The sequence below is a fragment of the Branchiostoma floridae genome, chromosome 4, assembly GCF_000003815.2.
Source record: "Branchiostoma floridae strain S238N-H82 chromosome 4, Bfl_VNyyK, whole genome shotgun sequence".
Taxonomy (NCBI): domain Eukaryota; kingdom Metazoa; phylum Chordata; class Leptocardii; order Amphioxiformes; family Branchiostomatidae; genus Branchiostoma; species Branchiostoma floridae.
The window spans coordinates 32,936,595-32,962,525 of record NC_049982.1 but is presented as its reverse complement, the minus strand read 5'-3'; the positions used below and the strand labels follow the sequence as shown (position 1 = coordinate 32,962,525).

The 25,931-nt window shown below is 40.1% G+C and overlaps 1 protein-coding gene across 2 annotated transcripts; it reads left to right on the top strand.

The window, feature by feature from the left end:
- Positions 1-295: 295 nt before the first annotated feature.
- On the top strand, positions 296-23,869 carry LOC118413467 (bifunctional UDP-N-acetylglucosamine 2-epimerase/N-acetylmannosamine kinase-like). Of its 2 annotated transcripts, none has more exons than XM_035816868.1 (11): positions 296-366; positions 9,636-9,877; positions 10,543-11,147; positions 11,836-12,048; positions 13,739-13,826; positions 14,350-14,566; positions 15,276-15,405; positions 16,767-16,988; positions 17,769-17,951; positions 20,745-20,861; positions 21,192-23,869. In XM_035816868.1, the coding sequence occupies exons 2-11, from the start codon at positions 9,687-9,689 to the stop codon at positions 21,428-21,430; spliced, it is 2,205 nt and encodes a 734-aa protein (XP_035672761.1). In that variant the 5' UTR covers positions 296-366; positions 9,636-9,686; the 3' UTR covers positions 21,431-23,869. The 2 variants fall into 2 exon arrangements, with proteins under 2 accessions (XP_035672761.1, XP_035672759.1); XM_035816866.1 differs by having other exon boundaries at positions 366-488.
- The last annotated feature ends 2,062 nt before the right edge of the window (positions 23,870-25,931 follow it).

Genomic DNA, 25,931 nt, shown 5'->3' with positions numbered 1-25,931 from the left:
GTACAGTAACAGTGGTAGAGGAGCCCCAAACAGCGCAGTCCTTTGAGGACGAAATAAATGCATTCATGCACGCACAAACAAAAACACCCACACAAACAATTAACAAGAAATCAGATAAGATTAACTCATGCGTAGTCTGCCAATAATCTCTCAATTTAGAGGCTAGGCAGTAAGAAAGAAGAAGTGTTCCATTCATTTCCTAAAAATTGTGACTCTAGGGGCCAACTTTGTGCAAGATGATGTGAAACAGGAGTTGAATTTGAATATGCCCACACTCAGACCGTCAGATGTAATCTTGTCGCTGATTGGTCCGTGAGCCCGCGCCTGCGCTACCAGCTGGGAACGTGTCGGCCCGATCGTGATCAGGTATGTGTTCGAATTTTCTTCCACGTTTCAGTTATTCTAGGTAGAAGATGAATACTGCAGGTGTGGCACCTGATGGGCAACATGGTCAAGATCACCTGGGCCAAAAACGGGATCCACACGACGTAAGACCACTTATATTGGGCACATTGTGTGTGGGCACGCCTATACCGTTATAATACGGGCCGCTATGTTTGGGATAGGACAACATGTTTGACGGACTGGGCTTGCCGGCTTCTCGCAAATTATTGTCCTTCAACCTGTGCTTTAGATTAACATTGTGTAGTCTAGGTCTGGCAGTTCGCTCCTTCAAAGGAACTGCAGTCTAGAAACAAATTGGGGAAATGTTAGGAGCTGACATCGGCTTTGTGTGACTGTGTGTGATGTTGTTTCTCAAAAATTGAAAAAAAATGTGCCGAAGGAAACAACTTTTTTTTGCGTTACCAAAGTTGCTTGAACTAAAATACGGATTTAACGCTAGGCTCGACATTGTGGTTTTTGATAAGCAGGTTAGAAGAAAATCGATAGATGAAACGGACTTTTGTGTGTATGTACAGCCGCTTCTCTTCCCAACCTCACAGCTGTGTAGTGTTACTGCTGTGGAAGGAGCGGCTCTATTCATGCATTCATTCATGCCATGGTGATTTCCGTGTACGTGTGTTGTGCCCACTTTCAAGTAAAACACCACGAGTAGCAACTTGTGAATGTTTTTTTGTAGAGGACTCCAAATACCATGCGAATGTGAGGTTTTTGTTCTTGGATTTTAGAGTTCGTTAACCTTATACCTCCATTAAATATTTAGAACTTTTGTAGCTTTTATGCAAATGATAATACATTTACATAATCTATGCATGCTGGTATTTATCCTTGACAAACTTACACATGTCAGAAGTATAATTTTCCCACCATTTATTTTGCATTGATTATGCAAAGCAGTCCTTCATTTGCAAGTTTGATATCTGTTTATATTCCACCTGTCATGAATTATGTGTTACATTTATTGAAGACATAACATTCATAACATGTTATGTACATCATTGTGTACATCTCTGCCTAAGCCACCTGCATGCCTAAAATGATAGAAATCTGGCTTTCCTGTCTTCTGCTATCCTCGGAATTTTTTGACAAACATATCCCTGCAGTTCTAAAATTAAACATTAGGGGGCTCAAACCTGCCCCACTTTGTCCTGACGTCTAAAGCTATCTGCCACTTAAATGTCAAGACCACATCATGTCCTGAACAAGGGATACATTGAAAAAAACTGATAGGATATCCTCAAAGGAAAAATGCCCTCCTGGGGACATAATTCCAGTCGCCTGTTTCTTTCTTTTTCTAAATCATCAAAAACCTGCAAAAAAGAAAAAGATCCATTAGGCCACACCAAATTTTGCCGACAGGTAAAAAAAAAAGAAATAAATTTTTTCAAAAGGTCGGGGTGAAGATATACGGCTTAAATAACACAAAAAACAACAGCCTGAGGAGTTAAATGGCACATTTTATACAATGAACCCTTCCTCTGATTTGTTACTAATGTTCTGAATAAAAGGCATTTTTTTCAGATTGAAATTATGTGTATGTAGCTCTGAATGGTAGTGTTTACAGGTTTATGCTAGCAAAGTGTGTATTATTTTTTCTCAGGATATTATTTGTTAATTTTTTTTTTAGATTAAAAAAAAAGTGGACAGCCGAATCAGAGAAGCAACAAATGAAATAGGTGTAAGAACAATTAAGTGTAAGATACGACTTATACGAGAACCAAGAAATTGAATTGGTATGGCTTAAACTGGGATTTTGAGTTGCTTGTCTGTGAACACTGTTCAAAGCACTTCTCATATCTTTTAAAGTCAAGTCTGTCTATTCTATTATCTATAGACAATATATATTTACACATACATGTAATACAGCAGCTTGTTCCTTATTGAGTCTTGTCTGTAAAGGTCTCTCACCAGCTTTAAACTTTTTTCCTTCTCAATCATTGTTTAAATGTACTTGCTTACCATGTAAAGCGTGTCATTTTATTTAAAGCTCATGAAAATAGATTTACTTGATTAAATGATATTTTTTTCGTCCCAACAAGCAAATTTCCGTCCTAGGACGGACAGAGGGACAAGTCCTGGAGGCACCCTAAACTTAACGATATTATCTTGCTTGTGGAGAATATCTGAAGAATGGGTTTTATCAACAACAAATGGCTGGTGTAATAAGTGCTTGATTAGTTGAAGTAGCAGCAGATGTTGTTGGGATAATGTTTGCCAGAAGGTTGTCAGAACTAAGGTGAGGTGAGGTGAGGTGTCAGAAGTAAGTATGGTGACTGGGCCCTATTGAAAACCAGTGTACCAGCACTGAATAGGCTACCCAGGTGTATGAAAATAAACAAACAAACAAACAAACTAAGTTGAGTCTAGAGTCTCTCTAGACGTTTGTTTCTAGTGCATTCCTGGTAAACTCAGGGTTGGATAACTCCACTTGTCTGATTGTCTCGGACAAGTGAAAGTGCAAATTGGGCAAGCACATGTCCTTACTGTAACCCCATTTGTCTCATCAGGCAAGTAAGATTTTTCCATGAGTGAGATTTTGATATATTAGTACATATACTAATGTTACTTTTTACAGTCATGGCATCAAGTAATGTTCAACACAGTTGTAAAACAATTTCATTTCTGGAAGTGAAAATGCAAAGAAGAATATATATTTATAAAAATTTCGGGCAAGCGAGATGTCTCTTTGGACATATTTTTTATGTACAGACAGCACAGTACTTGTTAAACCCAGAAACTGATTCAAGGTGTAACACACCAGGATTGTACTGGACAGTACAAGCTGGATATCTGGACAGGTTTATTTGATCCACTCACACTGGGAAGAAGCCCCACTTTTTCCGATAGATGTGATGGGTTCTTTTACATTCTCGAGGTGTGACCCCCCCTAAAACACGGGACATCCACTAATGTCCTATCTGAGGGATATCCCAAGCCGTATAGCTATTTACCAATTTTGAAGTGAGGAAATTTGTGCCTTTCCCAATGGCTACAAGGTCACTGGGCACTGAGATTGGCACTGGTATTGACAGTCATAAAATATATTACGAGCCATCTTTTTGTATATGACATAATCCACTAACAGTCTCAAGGTATTGCATGCCTTAAAGCTTTTACCTCATTGATGAAACCTTTGTTATACCTGGGCCAGGGTAATACAAAATGGGTTTTCTCGACTATTTGGGGGTATCACACGGCTTCCACTAATAACAATATCTCACATATATTATGTTCTATCGAATAATTTGAATGCATTTCGCGTGCATGTATCTTATCCTGAATGTGTATCTTATCCTAAATCTGTAGCAATAGATTTGTCTTGAGGGAGGTAGCCTGATAGGTGTAGGCTTTTGTACCCAGTTTGATTTCAGAGCAAACAGTAAGCACTTGGTGGTGGGTAAATATGTATTGTGAACAGGGCATTTGTAATCTTTGTGACAAACTTGTAATATTGATAGGTACAGTTAATAGGTTGCAGAAAGATGGATAGAGTAGCTACCGTAATCTTTCATCCAGACATACATTTTGCAGCTACAAAGGCTAGCGTGTGAGCTCTTGTAATTTTGTAGTACCACACACAAATTAATCTTTGAACACATATTGCATTGTTGTACAATAGTTACAAGCCCCCTTCAAAACTATGTGGCTGCCCTGTTCAGAATCATATCAAATGTACAATGCGAGTTTCTCCACTTGGATACTAGTAATCCTTCTAGTAGTACTAGTGTAAACGTAGCAACAAGTTTAATAGTTAGCTATTGGCCTTTGCCCAAGAGACTCAAAGCTCTGTACATGTAAGATATTCTGATAAGGATGCTGAAAACATTTTGTATACTATATGATGTTCTACCTGACTTCTGTTCCTTTCATAACCTAGATGTCATAAGTTATATGCCATGTGACCATTACACATCATAAGTGAGGGCACAAAATAAATGATTCCTAATGATTCCTTTAGGTAGTCAAATCTGAAGTTGATTGTATTCCAATTTATAGAAATAATCTGAAGCTTTTCTACAAATTTCTACAAATTGTAGGTTGAAGTTGGGCACTTCAAATCATGCATTAGCTTTGCGATAGATACAGAAACACTAGCCATTGCATTATGGCCACAGTGCACATAGAGCGACCGTGTTGCTAGTTGCAGGCCATGTTCAAATGGTTTTGATTAATCATTTTCGTACAGTTATCAAAATATGGACTTGACTTGGACCCAACATGCATTAAGATAATAAAAGATAAAAGCAAAGAAAACAAGGTTTGGTCTTGGTAGAACATTGTATACATGCATACTAGAAGGTTTGATACAATGTCTTTGATTTTTGCTTGGTCATTTTTTTCTTTTTGTTTGTGTTTACAATACAGCACGGCCGTTCTATGCATTTCGACTTGGCAAAGATTATGACAGCTTTTACAATCGTTCAACCTATCCTTTGAATTGTAAATATAAGAATATGACTTTCCTGTTCAATGTGTATGTCAGTGGATACTGAAAGCACATTACTTATTATTTATTCATGGGCAATTCATGAACTTTCTCTGTGTAGCAGCCACCTGCCTATAGTGGCCATGTTTGGCCAGTGTCCTGAGTGGCAACTATAGACAGGTTTGACTGTACATGTATCACTAGAGTTTTGGCCTAAGTTTGAAAAACAAAAATTGAGAAAAATTTCTACCTGCCGACCCTAATTTTTTTCAGGACTGAAACAGGAAAAAATTTTTCTGAGGCCTTATGACTATATGTGCCACACACAATGGGGTGAATACTAGTACACTACAATAGTACTGGGTGTGTCCTAGGCTGATGTATTTGTTTATTGTTCCATCTTGCCCTGACAGCATGGTCGTCAGGTGTATAGAACTATTATAGTAGATCATGTTACAGGCATAAACATTTGTTCACTGCTACGGGATTAGTATCATCTTTTCAGGAGGATTCATGCAGGGGTTTTCTTGCATCAGTTGTTTTTATTAAGGAGCAAAATTACATACAATGTATGTCTGCAGGAATATAAATGCAAGGCTCAAATTGAGTCAAGATTTTGGGTGCAAATTACTAATTGCTCATTTGTACACCTGAAATTGGATGTACACTACAGTAACACCTATATTTTGTAATTATGGATGTTGATAGTGCCCTTAGATATTTTTGTAGGACTTAAATTGTTTCGTATGTAAGTTTTCATCATCTGTACAGAAAATTCAGGTATAGGTCCAGTTCAGATTCAGAGGATTCAGTTCAGATCCAGGTCTGTACAACTTCACTCATTATTTTCTTGGACCAGTAAAGGCCCCCAAACGTGCAGATGCCTGCTGATATAGTGTGTTCATTTTCTTATTGGTCCTAAATATGGTCCATTGATTTTGTCTGGTCTGTGTTTTTGGACCGGTACCTACCCCTAATACCCTCCCTACAAAGTCTTTGTTGACCACAACCTTGATGCCTAGTGAACTGAGTATAAACATTGGGGTTATGAAAAGGTTTTTCTGCGAGTCTTAGACTTAGGAATGTCCAGTAAGCTGGGCAGTATGCAGAAATGTACCTGTTGAATATTCAGACTGTGAGTCAGTACTAGAGGCCATTGGTAATGGGTATTTAGCATGGTCACAAGTCCACCGTAAGTGTTATAGTTAATAACACAAAAATGATGGGTCTGTGACACCTGTATTTAAATTTGATTTAGTTCTTTTTAATGCTACATGATCCCTATGATGTCATAGTCATGGTGTATGGTTAACAATTGACTTGACAATTCAATGTCACTGGTAGGTAAGCAAAGCCAGACCTACCAGGTTATTACTATTACATTGTTGCTTTGGGTTGGAGTTTAAAGACAAACCTGCTCCAGCTGCAAATCAAATCCTTTCCATTTCCATTTCACATCTTTCTTCCTGTAGTTTCCTAGGAGTTGTTACAGAAATACTTGTATCAGGGCTCAAGATTCATCTTTGGGAATGGGATCATAGGTGCACCCAGTGTACAAAATACTTTTCTGAGCCAGGTTGGGGCAAAAACTAGGTTTCACAACTGAATTTCAAGTTGCACCACCTACAATTCACTAATTTCTGAAAAAAAAAAGGTACAATACTTAGGGGAAAAATTTTGGTGCACCACTTAAATTCAAGAAAAAACCTAATAAGAAAACTTAGTTACAAGCTTTCAAATTCTTAAACAACTACCACAACAGACATTTTTATTATCTTTCTAACACTTAGATGTCAAGAATATGATGTATACTAATATACATAAAACTAATAAAATATTTGGGTGCACCCTGTGCACCCATTGAAAAAAATTGGGGGCACAGTTCCAATTTTGGGTGCACCTGGGTGCACATGCACCCAGTATTTCGAGCCCTGATACTGTACATACGTATACATACACTTTTACTATCATATTTACTTATAAGCATGCGTGTGCAAGTGTGTGAATGCTGCTGTTCTGTTCTTCCGATAATGTCCGTCTGCATAGGAATCAGCAGTTACTGAGTCAGACATGTTTGGGCTGATATGAAACGGAGCTGCCTCAGTCCATTTATTTCTTCCAAGTAAATTGACAACAAAATCGAGTTCTGAGACTCAAAATCTAAAGTTGCACCCTGTGCAACCTGAGTTTAGAAGTAAGTTGCACCAAGCAAAAAGTGGTTGCAATGTACAAGTGTGCAAGTGGTATTTTGCATGCTGTGCACCTGACTTAGAAATTAAGCTGCACAAGAAAAAACTTTTGGTGTACTAAAACATAAAGTGCATTAAATTTAAAAGTAGAATGTCAGTAAAATCTAATTTGATTTCAAACCTTACTACCTCTCTTCTATTTCAAACTTTACTACCTCTCTTCTATGGCCAACGTCAAGTGATATAAGAAAAGTTTGTTCTGAAACGTAATATCAAGAATACGTATATTGTATTCAGGGCTCGAAATTCATTTTTGGGATTAGGTGCACTGGTTAAAAAATTGGGTGCACCAAAAATTTTTTGGGTGCACCACCTATATTTAAGTAGAATGTCAGAAAAACCTAATAACAAAACATAGTTACATGCTATCAAATTCTTAAACAAGTACCATGACAGACATTTTTATTATCTTAGTCAAAAATATGATGTATACTAGTACACTTTGATATCTTTACATGTGCACCCACAGAAAATAATAGGGTGCACAGCTCCCATTTTGGGTGCACCCAGTATTTCGAGCCCTGGTATTGTAGTGTAGTGTACAGTAGTGCCTTTATGTATGTAACCCTACATAAATTAAATACGGTCACACCTGCAATTAAAGAATTGGGAGCACAGCTTCAATTCAAGCCCTTAGGTTATGTAATGTAATGAAGAAGGTGTTCCAAAACATTCTGCCTCTGTTCAGTCGGTTGGAAACCCTATTGTAAAGAGTTGGTCACCTGTATCCAGGATCTCTGTATGTGTTCGTAACTATTGTATTAGCCGACTGCTACAATCTTGCCACTAGTATAAATCAATAGATATTGTTAACATTGTCAAGAGAGAGAATGTTGAGCTTGTTGCTCTTAAATTGTTCAGCGGTAGGGTTGTGTACTACTGGTACAGAAAATTCAGGTACCGGTCTGGTTCAGGTCCAGAAGATCAGGTACCGGCCTGGTTCAGGTCCAGAAGATCAGGTACCGGCCTGGTTCAGGTCCAGAGGATCAGGTCCAGGTGAGGACCTGAACCTGGACCTGATTGCCAGTGAAACCTTGTGAATGGCTGATACTCAAAACAATGGTCCATTTTGCTATCAGGTGGAGTATCGGACTCCCACTGGCATTCTAAAATCCTATCTTTATGCAAACAAGGCTAACTGCATCTGTTTCTTTGAGTTTGACTGTAGAAACTTGGTAGAAAAGACTATACACAGAATTCTGCACTCTTGGATGCCTGTAGATATAATCTGTACTTTTCCTTGTGCCTAAATGATTAATTTATATCTTTGTAACATAACTATAAACATTGATATATTTGAGTCTTGAAACAAGTAGTGTCCACAAGTGATTTAGTTTATCTAGGTACAGATACAGGTACAGGCAGGGTACAGGTTTAGGTACACAACCCTACCTTGCATATAGTAACAATGAGGAGTTGAATGTCATTGAGAATTCCCAGTTCAGTGATGGTTTTTAGCCTGGTCATCTTTGAGGGTAAATGACTTTTATTCTTGGCTTTTCAGCGCCAATGAACCATAGCAACACGATACACCACACAAACATGACGATAAATCAACCAAGTATGCAGATAAGGAAACAATTACATAGGACCTGAACATTTCTTGATTAAGATTAACCTGTAGATTTGATTAGCACATGAATGTCAATAAAAAAGAAAGGTAAAGGAATGGAGACCCATAGATTGATAGCTAAGATGATTGTGGTGTGCAAAAAATCCTCAGTACAAGAACTAGTCCAAGTACTATCTACATTTAGAAAGAAAGTTTTATGGCAAACTCCCAGTCTTACTTCAAGAATGATATTCTAGAAATTTGAAGTAAAAGAAAAAGGCATTGGCAATGTTATTTTTCAAAGATTTGTTGGATGTGAACATCTAATGATTTTGTTCCTGACTGATGTACAAGATAAATTCGAAATGCGACATTTGCGGAATGTTTTCCCTGTTACCTTTTGTCAAGTTACTTGCATTAGGCTTGCCCTATAGAATTGTGTGTTAGTAAAAACAATGGGGGCCACCCTACATCTGCTTGCTTTGTCAGAAGAGGAATAAAGAAGAGTCGAATCCTGCCGTGACACCGATCTTGTGCCCTTAGGAAAGTTACTTTACACGACTTTCCTCACTTAACTCAGGTGTAAATGAGTACCTAGCTGCAGCTAGTGGCAGTGACAGGCCTTTATGGCAGTGGTAGGCCTTAGGGGCATGTTCGGGCATGACGCACCCGCCATGGCACACAAGTCAGGGGTAGGAGGAACCCCTTGTATCCTTGGTCGGAAGTCCTCCTAGGAGACGGAAACTCCAAATAATAAACCTGCATCTGCTGGGGCCGTCTTACGTGGCACACAGTTCTGTCCCTATAGGACTTAGTGTGCAGTAGCTAGAGAATGAAGAACAAAGTGCACACCCCTCCTTCACCTTAAAAAGTCACGTGCAGGCCAGGCAGACGGGTCGTCGCCTTAAAGTTTTAAACCCACCCTGTCTGCCTACCATTGTCTTCCGAGACAGAGGGATGCAACAACAAAAAAGTGTAATGCAGGATTGTTTGTGCTAACTTCCAGCTTGCGAGCAGACGACAGTACCGGTCACTCCAAGCCAGAGCCAGGAACAAGATGCTGTCAGGAGTACCAGACATGGACACGGAGGGGCTGAATGTGAAGAACAGGAAGATGAGGGTTTGTGTAGCGACGTGTAACCGTGCCGACTACTCGAAGCTGGCGCCGGTCATGTTCGCCCTGAGAGACGACCCTGATATGGAGCTGCAGGTGGTGGTGATGGGCAGCCATCTGATCGATGATTATGGGTAGGTCTTTCACTTGCTCTTTTATTAGGTCATGTTTATTTGATTATATCAGGGGTCGAAATACTACCTGCATATGCAGGTTAGTGCAGGTAAAATTGGAGCTGTACAGGTATTTCTGACGTCTACCTGCACCTAACCTGCACTGGTCCATGAACTGGGTTTCATACAATTATTCCTGAACAATTTTAGTATGATCCTTCCTAAATTCATACAGAGTGGTGCAAGTAAAATTTATCTGGTGCAGGTAATTTTCAATGTTACCTGCACCAGTGCAGGAATGCAGAAAAAAGTATTTCGAGCCCTGGTATGGATGCCATCTGCACGTACGTGCATCAATGCACAGCCACCATGCCGAATGAGGACCATAGTGGTGTATATGCTAGTATTTACTTGTGAGGAAATGTCTGATCAAATAGGAAAAATGTTGTTATGATTCTGACCCTCCAAAATGACTGAAAAATCCCTCTGATTTCATTTGGTGTAAAAAGAATCAATTTCCCTCATGGGAACCCTTGGAATTTTACGTTACATTTCTAAAATCTCCTCACCGTGGAAGGGGCCCAAGACCCTCTTCCACACCATACCCCAATCGGTCACATCTTTACTCCTCCATTGCCATTAAGCTAAGATCCTGATGTGTTCTGTCTGTCCTGTTGTCTATGCAGCTCCACCTATCGAATGATCCAGCAGGATGAGTTTGAAGTGGACGGATACCTGCACACCATCGTGAGGGGCGAGGACGAGGCATCCATGGCGGAATCTGTCGGTCTGGCGCTCGTCAAACTCCCCGACGTGCTGGTCAGACTAAAACCCGACCTTCTCATCGTTCACGGCGACCGTTTCGACGCCCTGTCGTTGGCCACGTGCGCCGCTCTCATGAACGTTCGAATACTCCACATCGAGGGCGGCGAGGTGAGCGGGACCATTGACGACTCCATCCGTCACTCCATCACCAAACTGTCGCACTACCACGCCTGCTGCACCGACCGCGCCCGCAGACGCCTCCTGTCCATGTGCGAGGACAACGACCACATCCTGCTGGCCGGCTGCCCGACCTACGACAAACTCTTGTCCTGCAATGCCAAGAACTACGACAACGTGCTGTCCAAGTGGGTGGGGGAGGGAGTCAAACCAAAGGACTTCATCGTCGCCCTACAACATCCTGTCACAACTGACATTAAGGGATCCCTCAAAATGTTTGACTTGATGTTAGATGCGCTGCTGGAATTTAACGTCAAAACACTCGTCTTATTCCCCAACATTGATGCAGGTAAACCTTATTGTTATGGTTTAAACATCAACTTCGTTTAGTGGAAATATGCTTTTAGTAGTGTCTCTGTATAAAACATTTGACTGTGACAATGTCATGTTTTGTTGTATATTCTAACACATGTGTTACTTTCCAGGTTGCTGAACCATGATTAGCAGCAGGATTGCTAGAAATAAGTGGTAATCCAAACCCAGACAAACTACATGTGTCAGCACCTTGCACTCCCACTCTCTTTCATGTGATGATAATAAAAAAGATGCCCGTTTGTCTGAACCTGGATTTATCAACCCTAACTACCCTAAAGGCTTGGTTTCCCAGGCATGCAGTGCTGACTGGCTATATGGCACCAAACAACTTGTCACACCTATGCCTCCATTTTCTGTTTTTAAAAACCTTAAACCATAGAAGAGGCTCCCACTTTGTCTGAGAAAAGTGTGCTCTATTCTTCTTCTTCTATTGCTCTATTCCTGATGGCAGCCTGGTCCTGAGATAGTATTTCTACCCGGGTATTGATTCAGGACTTAGAAATTGTTTTCTTGGATTATTAATTTATAGATTACTGCTTGTTCTTGCACTGCTGATCCATTGAATGGTGCCAATGGTGTTCTGTTGCAGACTTCTACATGTATCAATTAGGATGAAATAAGTATCATACTTGACTATTTCTTTCCTTATCAAATCTCCACAGGAAGCAAAGAGATGACCCGTATGATCCGTCTTCGAGGGCTGGAGCACCATCCGAACTTCAGCCTGGCCAAGCACATTCCCTACGATCAGTTCATCATCTTACTGGCCAACACTGGCTGTCTGATCGGGAACAGCAGCGCGGGGATTCGTGAGGCAGGAGCATTCGGGACACCAGTCATCAACCTGGGCAACAGGCAGATAGGCAGGGAAGCAGGTCAGTTCTGTGCTGTGTAACCCGAGTAAACCGGTTGTGGGGAGGGACACATATCAAGTATACTTTCCAATGCAATGCTGTGCACAATCGCTTCAAAACATGTTACCTAGTATACTAAGTATTTGAAAGCTCAAGTTAATCTCCGACATTTTGACGAGCCACAGACAGAAGATTGAAATGACACCCGGAGTCACCCCCTCAGTTGTCCTAATGGGTCAGTCCAGCTCTTGAGCTGCCATATAGCATTCAACTACAGCTCAAAACATGGCAAATGTCACGATTTTTCACCAAATTTTAAAAATGCACATGCTTCTGTCCTCCCTAGTAGAAAAGACAACATTTATCATTTTATGATAAAAATTTGCTCAGGTAAAGAAATTATTAAAGGCGCTTTTGTTTCTTACTCTTATTGCCCTAAGTTTCAGTGTCTTTAAAAAATTTTGAACACCTTGTTGGTCATGATTCAAATAAGACACTAGTGCGGTTGTCACACCCCAGGCACAGCTGGGTATTCCAAGTCACTTCACGACCCTGTGTATAAACAGAACGATTGATCTTGATGCGAACTCTGGCAGAGGAGTATTCCGAGTTGACTTGAAAACGTAGCCTTGGAGTTGTCGCCGGTATATTAGCTGCTGTACAGTAATTGACAGCTTTGATCACCTTGTCATGGTTATGCTGCTGACATGTACATCTGCCTGAGGGAAATGTCTTTTACCAGGAATAGAACAAAGAACAGGAAGGGGGATGCTTGGTCCATGTCACGGTGTAGATCTTATGGGAAGTAGTGAAAGGGTGCGTTGTCACGGTAGGCGGTCTGTGATGTCATGCTAATGTTGGTCCCGACCTGAACTACACTCGGTATAGCCAGACAGAACACCGGACATGACGAGTCGGGCCTTCGGCCCTCCACATGCTCATAAGTCTATCACCATGGCAATATTTTGCCCCCACAAAAGAAATTTGCTGCCGCCACCTCTGTCTTGCCAACCTGCACACAAATTTGCTGTTTGTTGCAGTCATATCTAAAAAGTAAAGGCCTGGATTTCATCCTCATAATCGTACCAATCACTGGAGTTGTGAGGCTTAGACTGGTAAGAAATAATGCAGCAAAGGACAAACTTAACAACGTGGGAATATGTAGTTTCTTCCTTGAGCTTGCTTGCACTAAAGAATGTTTCGCTGTTAAGGGACTGATTCTATTAGACTCTAGCATGAATGGAAGCTTAGGTTTGTTGTGGTAATTGAGTTACTAGAATGTCCTGTAGGACGTCTAACTTACCTACGGCCCTGGCTGACCTGAGTTATAGTGTGCACGTATTTGGGGAATTATGCATATTAAGTATACAGGGTATCTCTGAATCTTATCCAGTTGTAGAGTTAATCCTAAATTCATCTCTTTATATAGAAAGAAATGCACATCTATGAAAAAACTAAAATCCAAGTATCCCCTTTTACTGAGAGGTAAATTCTAAATAAGAGAAGATATAAGTTTACTGCTTCATTACTTTTGTTTGCAAGTAATTAGTTTTGTTGCAAGTATTTTTTAAAACTGCGCCAGTGCATGAACTGAACTTCTTGTTCACATACACATCCTGCTAGTGAGATTCCCATTCTTGGCTTTTCTTAGTCTCCCATGGTTTGAAATCCTTTTTCTAGTTTCTGATGCTGGTGTGTGATTTTGTAACAGGGGAGAATGTGCTACATGTGAGGGATGCAGACACAAAGGGCAAGATTTTACATGCGGTCAACCTTCAGTACCAGAAACAGTTTCCATGGTAAGGGACATTCTTGCTACTGTACTATTGACACGACAAAATGTACAGTGACTTTCGTACATGTATAGTTGAATATAAAGTACAAAAAGGGATACAGAATAAATCTTGAAGATTCCACGTACTAAACAATATATAGGGTAACAATAATCTTTATACAATCAGGTGGGACCAAACTTGTTATTATCTTTTCTAGTAACGAAACAATATTAAATGTATTTATACCTATGTTAGTATTATGAGAACTATCAGATCTAATTTGTATTGTATTCATAATATAAAAGTGGAAACTAGGTTTATCATCATGTTACAGACAAAAGCACATTAGAGTAGATCTATACTAGTAATTAAATTGAAGATGCATCCCATCCAATGATCTGGTTTTAAGAATAATGATCTGGTTTTAAGAATACTTTTCTTATCAAGATGAAATGGAACTGATCAGCCCATGTTGTCATTCAAGTTACAGAAAAGGATTGTTTTTATTCTACGTGACCTTTGACCTCAATCTTCCCATCATTCCCAGCTCCTACATCTACGGAGATGGCCATGCCGTGCAGCGCATCATGAAGTTCATCCATAAGATCAGGAACGACCTTGAAAAGCCCATCCAGAAGTCCTTCATCTTCCCTCCCATGAAGGACACGGTGTCCCAGGACATCGACCACATCCTGGAGACCCAGAGTGCCCTGGCCGTGGACCTGGGGGGCACCAACCTCAGGGTGGCCATCATCAGTCAGCAGGTTTGCCACCTTTAAAACAACAACTCTCTGCACCGGTTAATGTAGTCGTAGCATTTGTAGCTGTTGGCTATCTAAAGTCAGCTTGATTTTAGATAGCCAATTTCATTTTTCCTATGAATAAGCCTTTCAATTTTGTTAAATGTAGTCATTTCAGCAGGAGTGGGTCCAAAATATATGATTTAATGTCAGCATGACCTTTTTTTAAAACAGATAAATCTTTAGAAACTCTTTTATCCCATATTGCATCCAGTTGCAAGTCTTTTGGCTGAAGAAAGGCTGAAGTAATTTTTATTCTATATACTGTAAATGCATTTAAGTTTGCGGAGATTTAATTTCGTGGTAGCGGGAAAATGGACTTTTCGCGGTGGTTTTAATTTCGCGGTAGCACCATGCACTGTAGTCTCTTACCGTTATGGAAAAATGTTTGTGGTGGTCTTAAATTCGCGGTGAAGCCACGAACATTAAACCACCATGAAAGTTTCTGCATTTACAGTTAATAGTCAAATTTGTGTTGGGTCCCAGTAAACACAGAGCAGTGGATAAATGCTCCCCTTAATTCGTATAGTCGTAATAATACGTAATAATCGTATAGAAGACCTTCACAAGATACCTGGTGGTATGGTGGCAAGTAGAATAATATTGAACTATATCTGATTCTGTATTTACACTGTTCATCATTCTCATGTTTGAAATTGTCCATGTTTTGTAGGGTGAGGTCCTACACAAGATGTCGGAGCTGACCCCGCCCACGTACGAGCAGCGTATGGACCTGCTGGTGCGTATGCTGGTGGAGGCCACCTCCAAGGCTGTGGAACTCAGCTGTCGCATCCTGGGCATAGGTTTGTTTTTTTGTATGGTATACCCCTTCAGGGCTCAAAATACTGGGTGCATGTGCACCCAGGTGCACCCAAAATTGGAACTGTGCACCCAATTTTTTTCAGTGGGTGCACAGGGTGCACCCAAATATTTTTTTAGGTTTATGTATGGAAAGATATCAAATATACTAGTATACATCATATTCTTGACATCTAAGTGTTAGAAAGATAATAAGAATGTCTGTCATGTTACTTGTTAAAGAATTTGAAAGCTTGTAACTAATTTTTTTTTTTTTTTGACATTCTACTTAAAGTTAAGTGGTGAACCCCAAAATTTTTTGGTGCACCCAATTTTTAAAGCTGGGTGCACCAGTGCACCTAATCCTAAAAATGAATTTCGAGCCCTTGGATAGAACATTACATGGACGTCCCGTGTATGGGGAGAGCCACACCCCATGCACGTTAAAGAACCCCCACACGTGTGATGGTGCGGTGTGCGATGGTGCAAATTCTTCTGTCTGGAGTTGGTGATTCACTTCAAATCACCCAGATGGAGGCCTATCGAACCTCTGTCTCGTATCAGCCACATGGAGATTCACAGTATTCACCCGGATGGGAGACCTGGCGCATCTCCATCTTTTAATTAGCTAGCAAAAAGGTATGTTACCCTGTAAGGGGCGGTATAACTCCATCGTGTGTAAGCACGTCGACCAATGATGATGATTGTAGTATTGATACCCTGAGTAAACCGCCTCATGGCATAATGCAACAAGTTTGTACGGAACAGTACAAGATGCATATTCGGACAGATTCATTACACCAGGATGAACCCCTACACCTATCAATAAGTGCAGTGGGTTCGTTGAGGTGTGGCTCTCCTCAAAGACAGGACTTCCATTTCATTTCCTATCCAAGGGACAGCCCTAACCAAAGCTAGCTGCAAGTACTCAGTTACAGAAAATTGGTATCACATGCTTTTCTCAGGGGCACAACCTCAGAGCATGTCAGGGGATTCAAACTCAGGACGTCTTGGTTCTGGGCCAAGCACTCTGGCAGTACACCACCGATGCCACCAACATCTGTACATGTTTTGCATCTGTATTCAACTCTCCCACAAGAATTGTGACGAATGTCATATTTTTGCATGCTGTAAATAAACATTGTGATACAAGTAAAAAGAGGCAAAATTTTATTTGCACATATATGTGAGGCTGAAAACTCATAGCTATTCCTTGTATGCCTAAATAGTATCTAATATTAGAAGAGAATATCTCCATCACTTTCCCTCAAAACCATAAGTGTGTTACAGAAAAAAAAATTGCTGTGTGCTGTGTGGAAAGAGAATTTTCTTTAGACTTGACCTGATGTATTATTTTGATGTGCAGGTATCAGTACAGGTGGAAGAGTCAATCCTCATGAAGGGATGGTGCTGCACTCCACCAAGATCCTGGAGGAATGGAGCTCCATCGACCTGCGCACCCCCATATCCAGCAAGTTGCACCTTCCAGTGTGGGTGGACAATGATGGAAACTGTGCTGCACTGGGAGAGAAGAAGTTTGGGAAGGGGAAGGGGTCTGAGGACTTCATCACACTGATTGTGGGCACTGGTAAGTAGGGATTTGTAATGGTGGGATTTGTGGCCAGGTGATCATGATCATACTAAACACTTCTACATGTGAGCTCCACTTTGCTGCATTCAGTGAAGTATAGGACTGCAGGAAAATAAGACAAGCTTGATTTTGTAGCCCTAATCATTATGCACATGTAAAACATAGTTTCATTGCAGTGGTATGTACCAAAGTACGGTATTTCTTCATAGAAAAAAATAATATCGGGCAATAAAACCTGATGACGTCATACATATGGCCCCCAAAATGAGATTTAGAATTCTTTCATGCTAATCTATCAATATTCGTTACAGTTTCATTTTTTCTTAATTCATTAATAAGAAAACAATGGCAAATCAAAATACCAATTTTCGCCAACCCTGAAACCTTAACCAGGCAGATCTTTTATTGTAATTCTCATGTCACTTGAGTGATCATACTGATAATCACATGACAAGAGAAAGAATAACCTTACTACATGTCAGCTGCTCATAGGTTTTCCTTACAGATGAGGGTGCTATTACCTGCTGACGAGATCAAACAATTTCTTGCTTTCTCAGAAAGACTTTTACCGGTATATACAACAAATGTATCATAGACAGTATGAACACCTTGCTACAACTCTCTGCACTGCAGTATACACAAAGTATTGCTGTTTTCAATTTACAACTTACAGTGTGCTTCCTGTCACCTTTACACCCTTTATGGCAATGATTTTACTGGAAAATAAAAGGTTTTCCTAGCTGCAAGTAAAATTGTGTTTTGTCCATGCTTTTGTAGGCATTGGAGGAGGGATTGTCCTGAACAATGAGCTGGTCCACGGTGCTAACTTCTGTGCAGCAGAGTTGGGGCACATCAGTGTGTCCATGGACGGCCCAGACTGCATGTGTGGCAGCTCTGGCTGTGTGGAGAGTTACGCCTCAGGAATCGCTCTTCAACGGGAGGCCAAAAAACTGCATGATGGTATTTTGCACTTCTTGTCATACGTTTTTTTCCATGAATATAATAGTGCACAGTAGCAGATTTAGATCAGATATTGATGAAATCCCCAATCATGCTCCAATTTGTAAACTGACTTATAAGTATTGGTTGAAAGGTAAGCAATAGGGTGGGTATCAGTACAACATTCTAGTCCAGTCCATTCTGGACACACAGATTCAGAGGATCAGATCCAGGTCAGACCTGAAGCTGTACCTAATTATAGCAGTAATGTACGAGGGGCATTCAATAAGTAATGTCCCTGACCCATTTCCCATAGCAGGAGATTAATGAAACTTGGCACAGTTATTAGTCTTTCTCTTCATAGGAACCACCCAGAGTTTTGCATTTCTCCCATCATTTGATGTAGCTCTGGACACCGTTCTTGTAGGACATCCCAGGTTGGTCCTCCGACAGATGCCTCATCAATGGCAGAAGAGGGACGACCAGGTCTGGGAGCTGTTTCCACAGACTTCCGACCTTGTTTGAATTCAGGATGCCAGCGTTTTACAAGGTCATATGATGGGGCATCATCACCATAAGTTTTTTTTATTTCATCAAAAGTCCCCTTTGGTGTGCGTCCTTTCAAAAACAAAAACCGGATCACTGCGCGACACTCAACTTGCTCCATTTCACACCTGGTCCATTTCACACCTGACTCAGTTCAAACACCAGTAAATCAGTAACCACAATTAGTTCAGAGCTGTTTTTTGCAACATAACCCATAGAGATATGACTCATTACACATGCAAAATTTCATCTAGATCAGACAACTGGAAGTGGGTCAGGGACATTACTTATTGAATGCCCCTCGTACATGTATAGTAAAGTAGTACATGTACTTTATATCATATTTTGGAGAGCAAGACTTTGGTACAGGTTTCTGTGACTGCTATGAATTATGTTCAAATTGTGAATTGTATTTGTAGCAGATAGAGTTATCTTCAGTGTCCTTGTACCTAAACATATATGCATGTACGCTTACACAGACATTAACCCTTGTACCTACACTTACACAGACATTAACCCTTGTACCTACACTTACACAAACATTACCCTTGTACCTACCTACACTTACACAAACATTAACCCTGTACCTTCACTTACACAAACATTAACCATTGTACCTACCTACACTTACACAAACATTAACCCTTGTACCGACATGTACACTTACACAGACATTTACCCTAGGCTTGTACCGTCATGTACACTTACACAGACATTACCCTTGTACCGACATGTACACTTACACAGACATTTACCCTAGGCTTGTACCGTCATGTACACTTACACAGACATTACCCTTGTACCGACATGTACACTTACACAGACATTTACCCTAGGCTTGTACCGTCATGTACACTTACACAGACATTACCCTTGTACCGACATGTACACTTACACAGACATTTACCCTAGGCTTGTACCGTCATGTACACTTACACAGACATTACCCTTGTACCGACATGTACACTTACACAGACATTACCCTAGGCTTGTACCATCATGTACACTTACACAGACATTACCCTTGTACCGACATGTACACTTACACAGACATTACCCTTGTACCGACATGTACACTTACACAGGCATTACCCTTGTACCGACATGTACACTTACACAGACATTACCCTTGTACCGACATGTACACTTACACAGACATTACCCTTGTACCGACATGTACACTTACACAGACATTACCCTTGTACCGACATGTACACTTACACAGACATTACCCTTGTACCGACATGTACACTTACACAGACATTACCCTTGTACCGACATGTACACTTACACAGACATTACCCTTGTACCGACATGTACACTTACACAGACATTACCCTAGGCTTGTACCATCATGTACACTTACACAGACATTACCCTTGTACCGACATGTACACTTACACAGACATTTACCCTAGGCTTGTACCATCATGTACACTTACACAGACATTACCCTTGTACCGACATGTACACTTACACAGACATTTACCCTAGGCTTGTACCGACATGTACACTTACACAGACATTACCCTTGTACCGACATGTACACTTACACAGACATTACCCTTGTACCGTCATGTACACTTACACAGACATTACCCTAGGCTTGTACCGACATGTACACTTACACAGACATTACCCTTGTACCGACATGTACACTTACACAGACATTACCCTAGGCTTGTACCATCATGTACACTTACACAGACATTTACCCTAGGCTTGTACCGACATGTACACTTACACAGACATTACCCTTGTACCGACATGTACACTTACACAGACATTACCCTTGTACCGACATGTACACTTACACAGACATTACCCTTGTACCGACATGTACACTTACACAGGCATTACCCTTGTACCGACATGTACACTTACACAGACATTACCCTTGTACCGACATGTACACTTACACAGACATTACCCTTGTACCGACATGTACACTTACACAGACATTACCCTTGTACCGACATGTACACTTACACAGACATTACCCTTGTACCGACATGTACACTTACACAGACATTACCCTTGTACCGACATGTACACTTACACAGACATTACCCTTGTACCGACATGTACACTTACACAGACATTACCCTAGGCTTGTACCATCATGTACACTTACACAGACATTACCCTTGTACCGACATGTACACTTACACAGACATTACCCTTGTACCGACATGTACACTTACACAGACATTACCCTTGTACCGACATGTACACTTACACAGACATTACCCTTGTACCCCTGTATAGCTGATGAGCTTCTTGTTCCTGGTGTGCACCTGAGAGAAGGTGAGGAGGTGACAGGTAAACATGTCATCCAGGCGGCACAACTTGGCAACAAGAAGGCAGAGAAAGTTGTGGAGACAGGTAAGTCATAAATTGAGTTTAGAAAGAATGTGAAAATCCAGCTTCAGTAGGAAAAAAATTGAGGTTGAGGCTGTCATAGAGGGGTAAAAACAATTTCTTAACTCAACTGACCTTGATACTTATCATATCATTGAAAAACTTGTGACAATGCTTAAATATAGCAACAGGAAATTGACCCATCAGTGGATAAAGTCGTTGCACCAAGATTGTCTTTACTGAATGTATGGTGGTAAAAGTAGTTTACTTAGCAGTATTGTTGCATTGTGTACCAGGGCTTGGTTTTATATAGAGTCGTTCTAACTTGTGGTTCTGTTGCTATCTTTCTATCAGCATGTGAAGCTCTGGGGTTAGCTGTCTGCACTTTGCTGCACACAGTAAACCCCTCGCACATCATCCTGTGTGGGCACCTGGCGCCCCACTATGTGGATGGAGTCCGTGAGGTCATACAGAGGAGGGCTCTCCCGTCAGCTGCCAACAGTATACAGATCATGGTGTCGGACCTCGAGGAACCTGCGCTGCTCGGAGCAGCCAGCATCGTGTTAGAGTACGCCACCAGAAGAATATATTAGATGTATTACACTTCTCATAGGAAAGATATTGGGACAATGACCACTTCTTTGTAAGTTGCAGTGTATAGTCTAAAATGTGGCAGGACTTCTAGTACTTTAAATGATGTTCTTGTGCATTGTGTCAAGAAATACAATGAAAATGTAGTTAATGTTGGGATACTAAGTATGTGTCAAAAGGGTTGCTACTTCTCATACTAGTATTCTTTGAAGGCACATGTTGCCACTGCCTACACATTTTAAGGCTATTGTAAATATGTTTTCTCTGTTCCCTCTCAAATATACTTCTGAATACAAATCAAGATATCAATATATAACATATAGAAAATATGCAACAGAACAACAATGTTTACAGCAATGGAAAAGAATGGCAGTAAAGTGTTGAAAGGTAATATGTTGCTGAAAGGTAATATGTTTCCACAAGCCATGTATGGTTTAGGATAACATAATGTGTGATTTTGCTTTGGGAGTGTATGTATTTTAATTGAAATGTAATCATTACATTTTAATTTGATATTTGTTTAAAATATGATTATGGCAATGAGATTAATGGATTTGTTTTAATAGCAAAGTGTACTTATTGCTTTTAGGTATTATTTTATCTGTGTAGTTATCAAATATTTTATTAGAGATTTGCAGGATTTCATCGTGTAGTAGAATGAGATGGGCTTGAAATGTCAATCTTTTGTTTTTGCAGCAAGCCAGAGCATGTTTCCTGTGACATGTGACTTTTACATGTAGAATATTTGTACACAGCCAAATGTCAATCAGGTGGACACGTTGTCGAACTTTTTTGTGTGAGATTTTAGTCCCCTAAAACTGAAACAGAGCAGTTTGACCAATGTGTTAATTTGCAGCACTGTACTGTGGCAAAGATTGTGCAAGAAGTGTACTTCCATGGAGTCAACAAGTTAGCCTTTTGGGTACTTCATGAAAGATGTACATGTGGACTATTTGTACCTTTTCAAGTAGCCGGTTCAAGACATTTATTAGGAAAGCTAGAGATGTAAATTTCAGCCAGGAAGATATTCAGATTTTGTCAAAAGGTTGACTTGTGCTTCAGCCACCATTGTGCTGGTGCCCATAGTGGGTGTAGCCCTGACCGGGCACCAAAGCCACAAATTTAACCTGATGGCCTGCCAGATACAGCAGGAGTACCTCTCGGTGTTTTCATGTGTATGTCACTGCGTCTGTTTGTCACTGGACCCCAGCTTGATTTTAACTCCAAGTTTTAAAAATCCGGGGCCCAGCCGGGCCCAAATATCCGTAGCCACAGGTCTTCCCAAGGGGCCTTGTCAAAAATGCCAAAAAACAACCCGTGAGCTGCCAGGCAGGACTATAAGGCAGGGCACCCTTTCCCAATTGTGACCAAAGCATAAGGCCTGCTTGTTTCTCCAAGCTGCTTCATGTAAAGTGCCATTTGGCTACCCCATGAGCTAGCACATTGCTGGTCTAAAAATGTAGTACCAGTCCATGTATATTATTTTATATATATATTTTTTTGTTCACTGCCAACCCTCGGACCACTTAATGTTGTTTAGAACCTTAGATTTGAAGGGGGTGGATTACCTCAGTTCTTTCATTTTGGGGCATATGCCTCCTTATAGATGGAACATGTTTGATAGATTTGTTTAAGCAAGGACATTACATAAGATGACTGTGGTTTCAATTTTTGTGAATCATAGAATTGTTTGTAAAATGTTATGATTGCCACCCCATTACAATTTTAAAGACTTAGCTACTTGGTCATTTTAATGTTTACCAAAGTGTATTTCAGCCCCCAACTGCCCTGTTTTAGACCATTTTGATATGGTTTAGAAACTGCCAGAAGTATTCTAGCTGATACAGTCTACATTGATTGTTAGCTTTTCTCCTGTGTTTTGCATTTAGGCACAGTTGCCCAGAATAAGGCTTTTTTATGCTTATTTCTTTGCTGCTGTAACTTCTAATTATTTTGAACAAAGTCAGGTTGTAATTCGCAACACTAGAATTGGACTTACCCAAATTTTCTACTGATCAACTCCAGTCTTTGTCAAGGAATGGACAAACCATTGGGTCCCTAAACAGGCGGAGGCCACCATAGACTTTCTGCAACTTATGATCCACTGCTCACCGAGTCACGTGGCTATCTACATAACATCATGTCACAGAAGCCTTTCCATTCCTTGACAAAGACTGGAGTTGATCAGATGAAAATTTTGTCCAGTTCTAGTGTTGAAATTTACAGTTTAACTTTGTTCAGAATGACTTCCACCAACACAGATGGTACTCTTCAAGTACTTATAATTATTATTATTCTAGCACAGATAAGAAAAGAATTCCTTACTAGGGAAGTTAGAGTGAGGAAAAGTGTATTTCCCGTGCACAGAGGTTACAGATTCTTGCAGATGCTCAATATTTCAGAATACACAGGCAATAGCTAATATTGCTGCTTGTTTGGAATCGTGGGGAGAGATTGCTTTCTTTTTGCTTCTTTTATTCATACTTATATTATTATAATACTTGGATAAAAAATATAAAATGCTGAATGTTTGAGCACATTTAAGTGTATCTGTTGTTATAACCTCTGTTTTAAGATGAACAGAATGTGAAAAGTATATATAATCAGAGGCGTTGGGGTGGTGAGCAGATAAGACTACACACAAGATACTTGGGTAGATACCAAAACAAAGTGATGTATTCTGCCATGCAATACAAATGTAGCTGACACACTTTGGGTACATTTATGCAAAATTACTGAGATTCAAGCAGCTGGATAGATTTGCAATACCACACCAATTAAGAAAGTAATAAACTCTAGAAGGAAGTGTTATTTTCCAAAAGATAATGTATCAATGGATACATAATCAGAACATACTGTAAATGCATTTAAGTTCGCGGGGATTTAATTTTGCAGTAGCGTGAAAAAGAACTTTTCGTGGTGGTTTTAAGTTTGCAGAAACACCATATACTGCAGTCTAATACCATCATAGAAAAATGTTTGCGGTGGTTTTAAGTTCGCGGTGAAGTGGTCACTGCGAAAACCGCAAACATTAATCCACCGCGAATATTTCTGCATTTACAGTATTTTGCAGAATTCCACTTCTGGTGAATTATGAGAGCCGTGCACGTTAAACAATATGACACTCACTAAACCCATGTAGACCTTACCCATGTATTCGCTATATGTTTTGACGCTACGTTAATGGTGAATATTTTTTGTCAGGCGTTGTCAGGCACATTGTATTCAGCTGTAGGCTGAGATAAAATAATTCAATTAGTACATTTGGAGTCTCATTATGCATAAAGCACGCATGATTCGGTGAGCAGTGGATCATAAGTTGCATGAATTTTGCATATCAGTGATCACTTTTTGATTGCAAAAATTCAATGATTACAAACAGTTAAATCAAAGTAATCTCAAACCAGATCCACGGTGCATAATGTATAGTATCAAACTTCCCGTAATCTCGAACCAGATCCACGGTGCGTAATGTATAGTATCAAACTTCCCGTTTGACTCCCTCAGCCGGCTATACTCCCTGGCCAGGTTTGACACTATCTTATGGCACCGTAGGATCTGCTTGGAGATTAAAATCAAAGAGCTCTTTCACTGACATTTTGGTTTATTGACATTTTCGTCGAAATTCAATATATTTTCCCTTCGCTGTGTACAATAAGGGTAAGGGTAGCGTTTGGCTTCTCACCCGCACATCTCTGTATTTCATTAACAGTTGTTACGGTTATGGTCCAAGAAACAACCATGTCACTAAAACAACACACATCATACATTTATGTTCTATCTCTAATTATGGGATTTTCTAATAAAGTCTCAAAGTCTCTATCTCTTTGGTCTATGGGAGGCAACGTGTATAAGTCAGTCATCGCAGGATTCATGACAATAAAACAAACTTGTTAAATGTGCAACTTCTGTAATGCAACAAAATGAGACCCAGTATGTACAAACAATTGCTCCTTCATAATTTTTTTTCTTTCCCTAACATACAGATATATAAAGTATGTTGAAATTTTGAGTTGATGTTCTGAGTTCAATGTACATGTAAAGTTACTTCCTTCTATGTAGGAATGAAGGTGCCGAGGTAAAACATGTTTAACATATTTGATAACATTTTAGCTTATTACAACCTGGAGGCAGGGATATCCAACAAAAAATTTTGTATTAACTAATATCAACAAAAAGTGGGTCGTGCTCTTGTCAGATACAGACATTTCAATCTATTTTCTTTACTCACTTCATAACAGATTTTCTAAAGCTTAGTTATGAAGACACAAAGAATGTACCATTTAGGTAGAGAGTCGCAGCTCTCTCTCAGGCAGGCATACACAGTCGCTTCAAACGGTGTTATTATTTAATAAATACCATTTGATCATATCATCTGTGCAAGAGATAATTTACAAATATTCTTTTATCATGTTATTCCTTCTGTATCAGGAATGTGTTATGTCACATGGATACAACAGTAACAGATTATGATATCTAGAATATACATGTAGAGGCATCAAC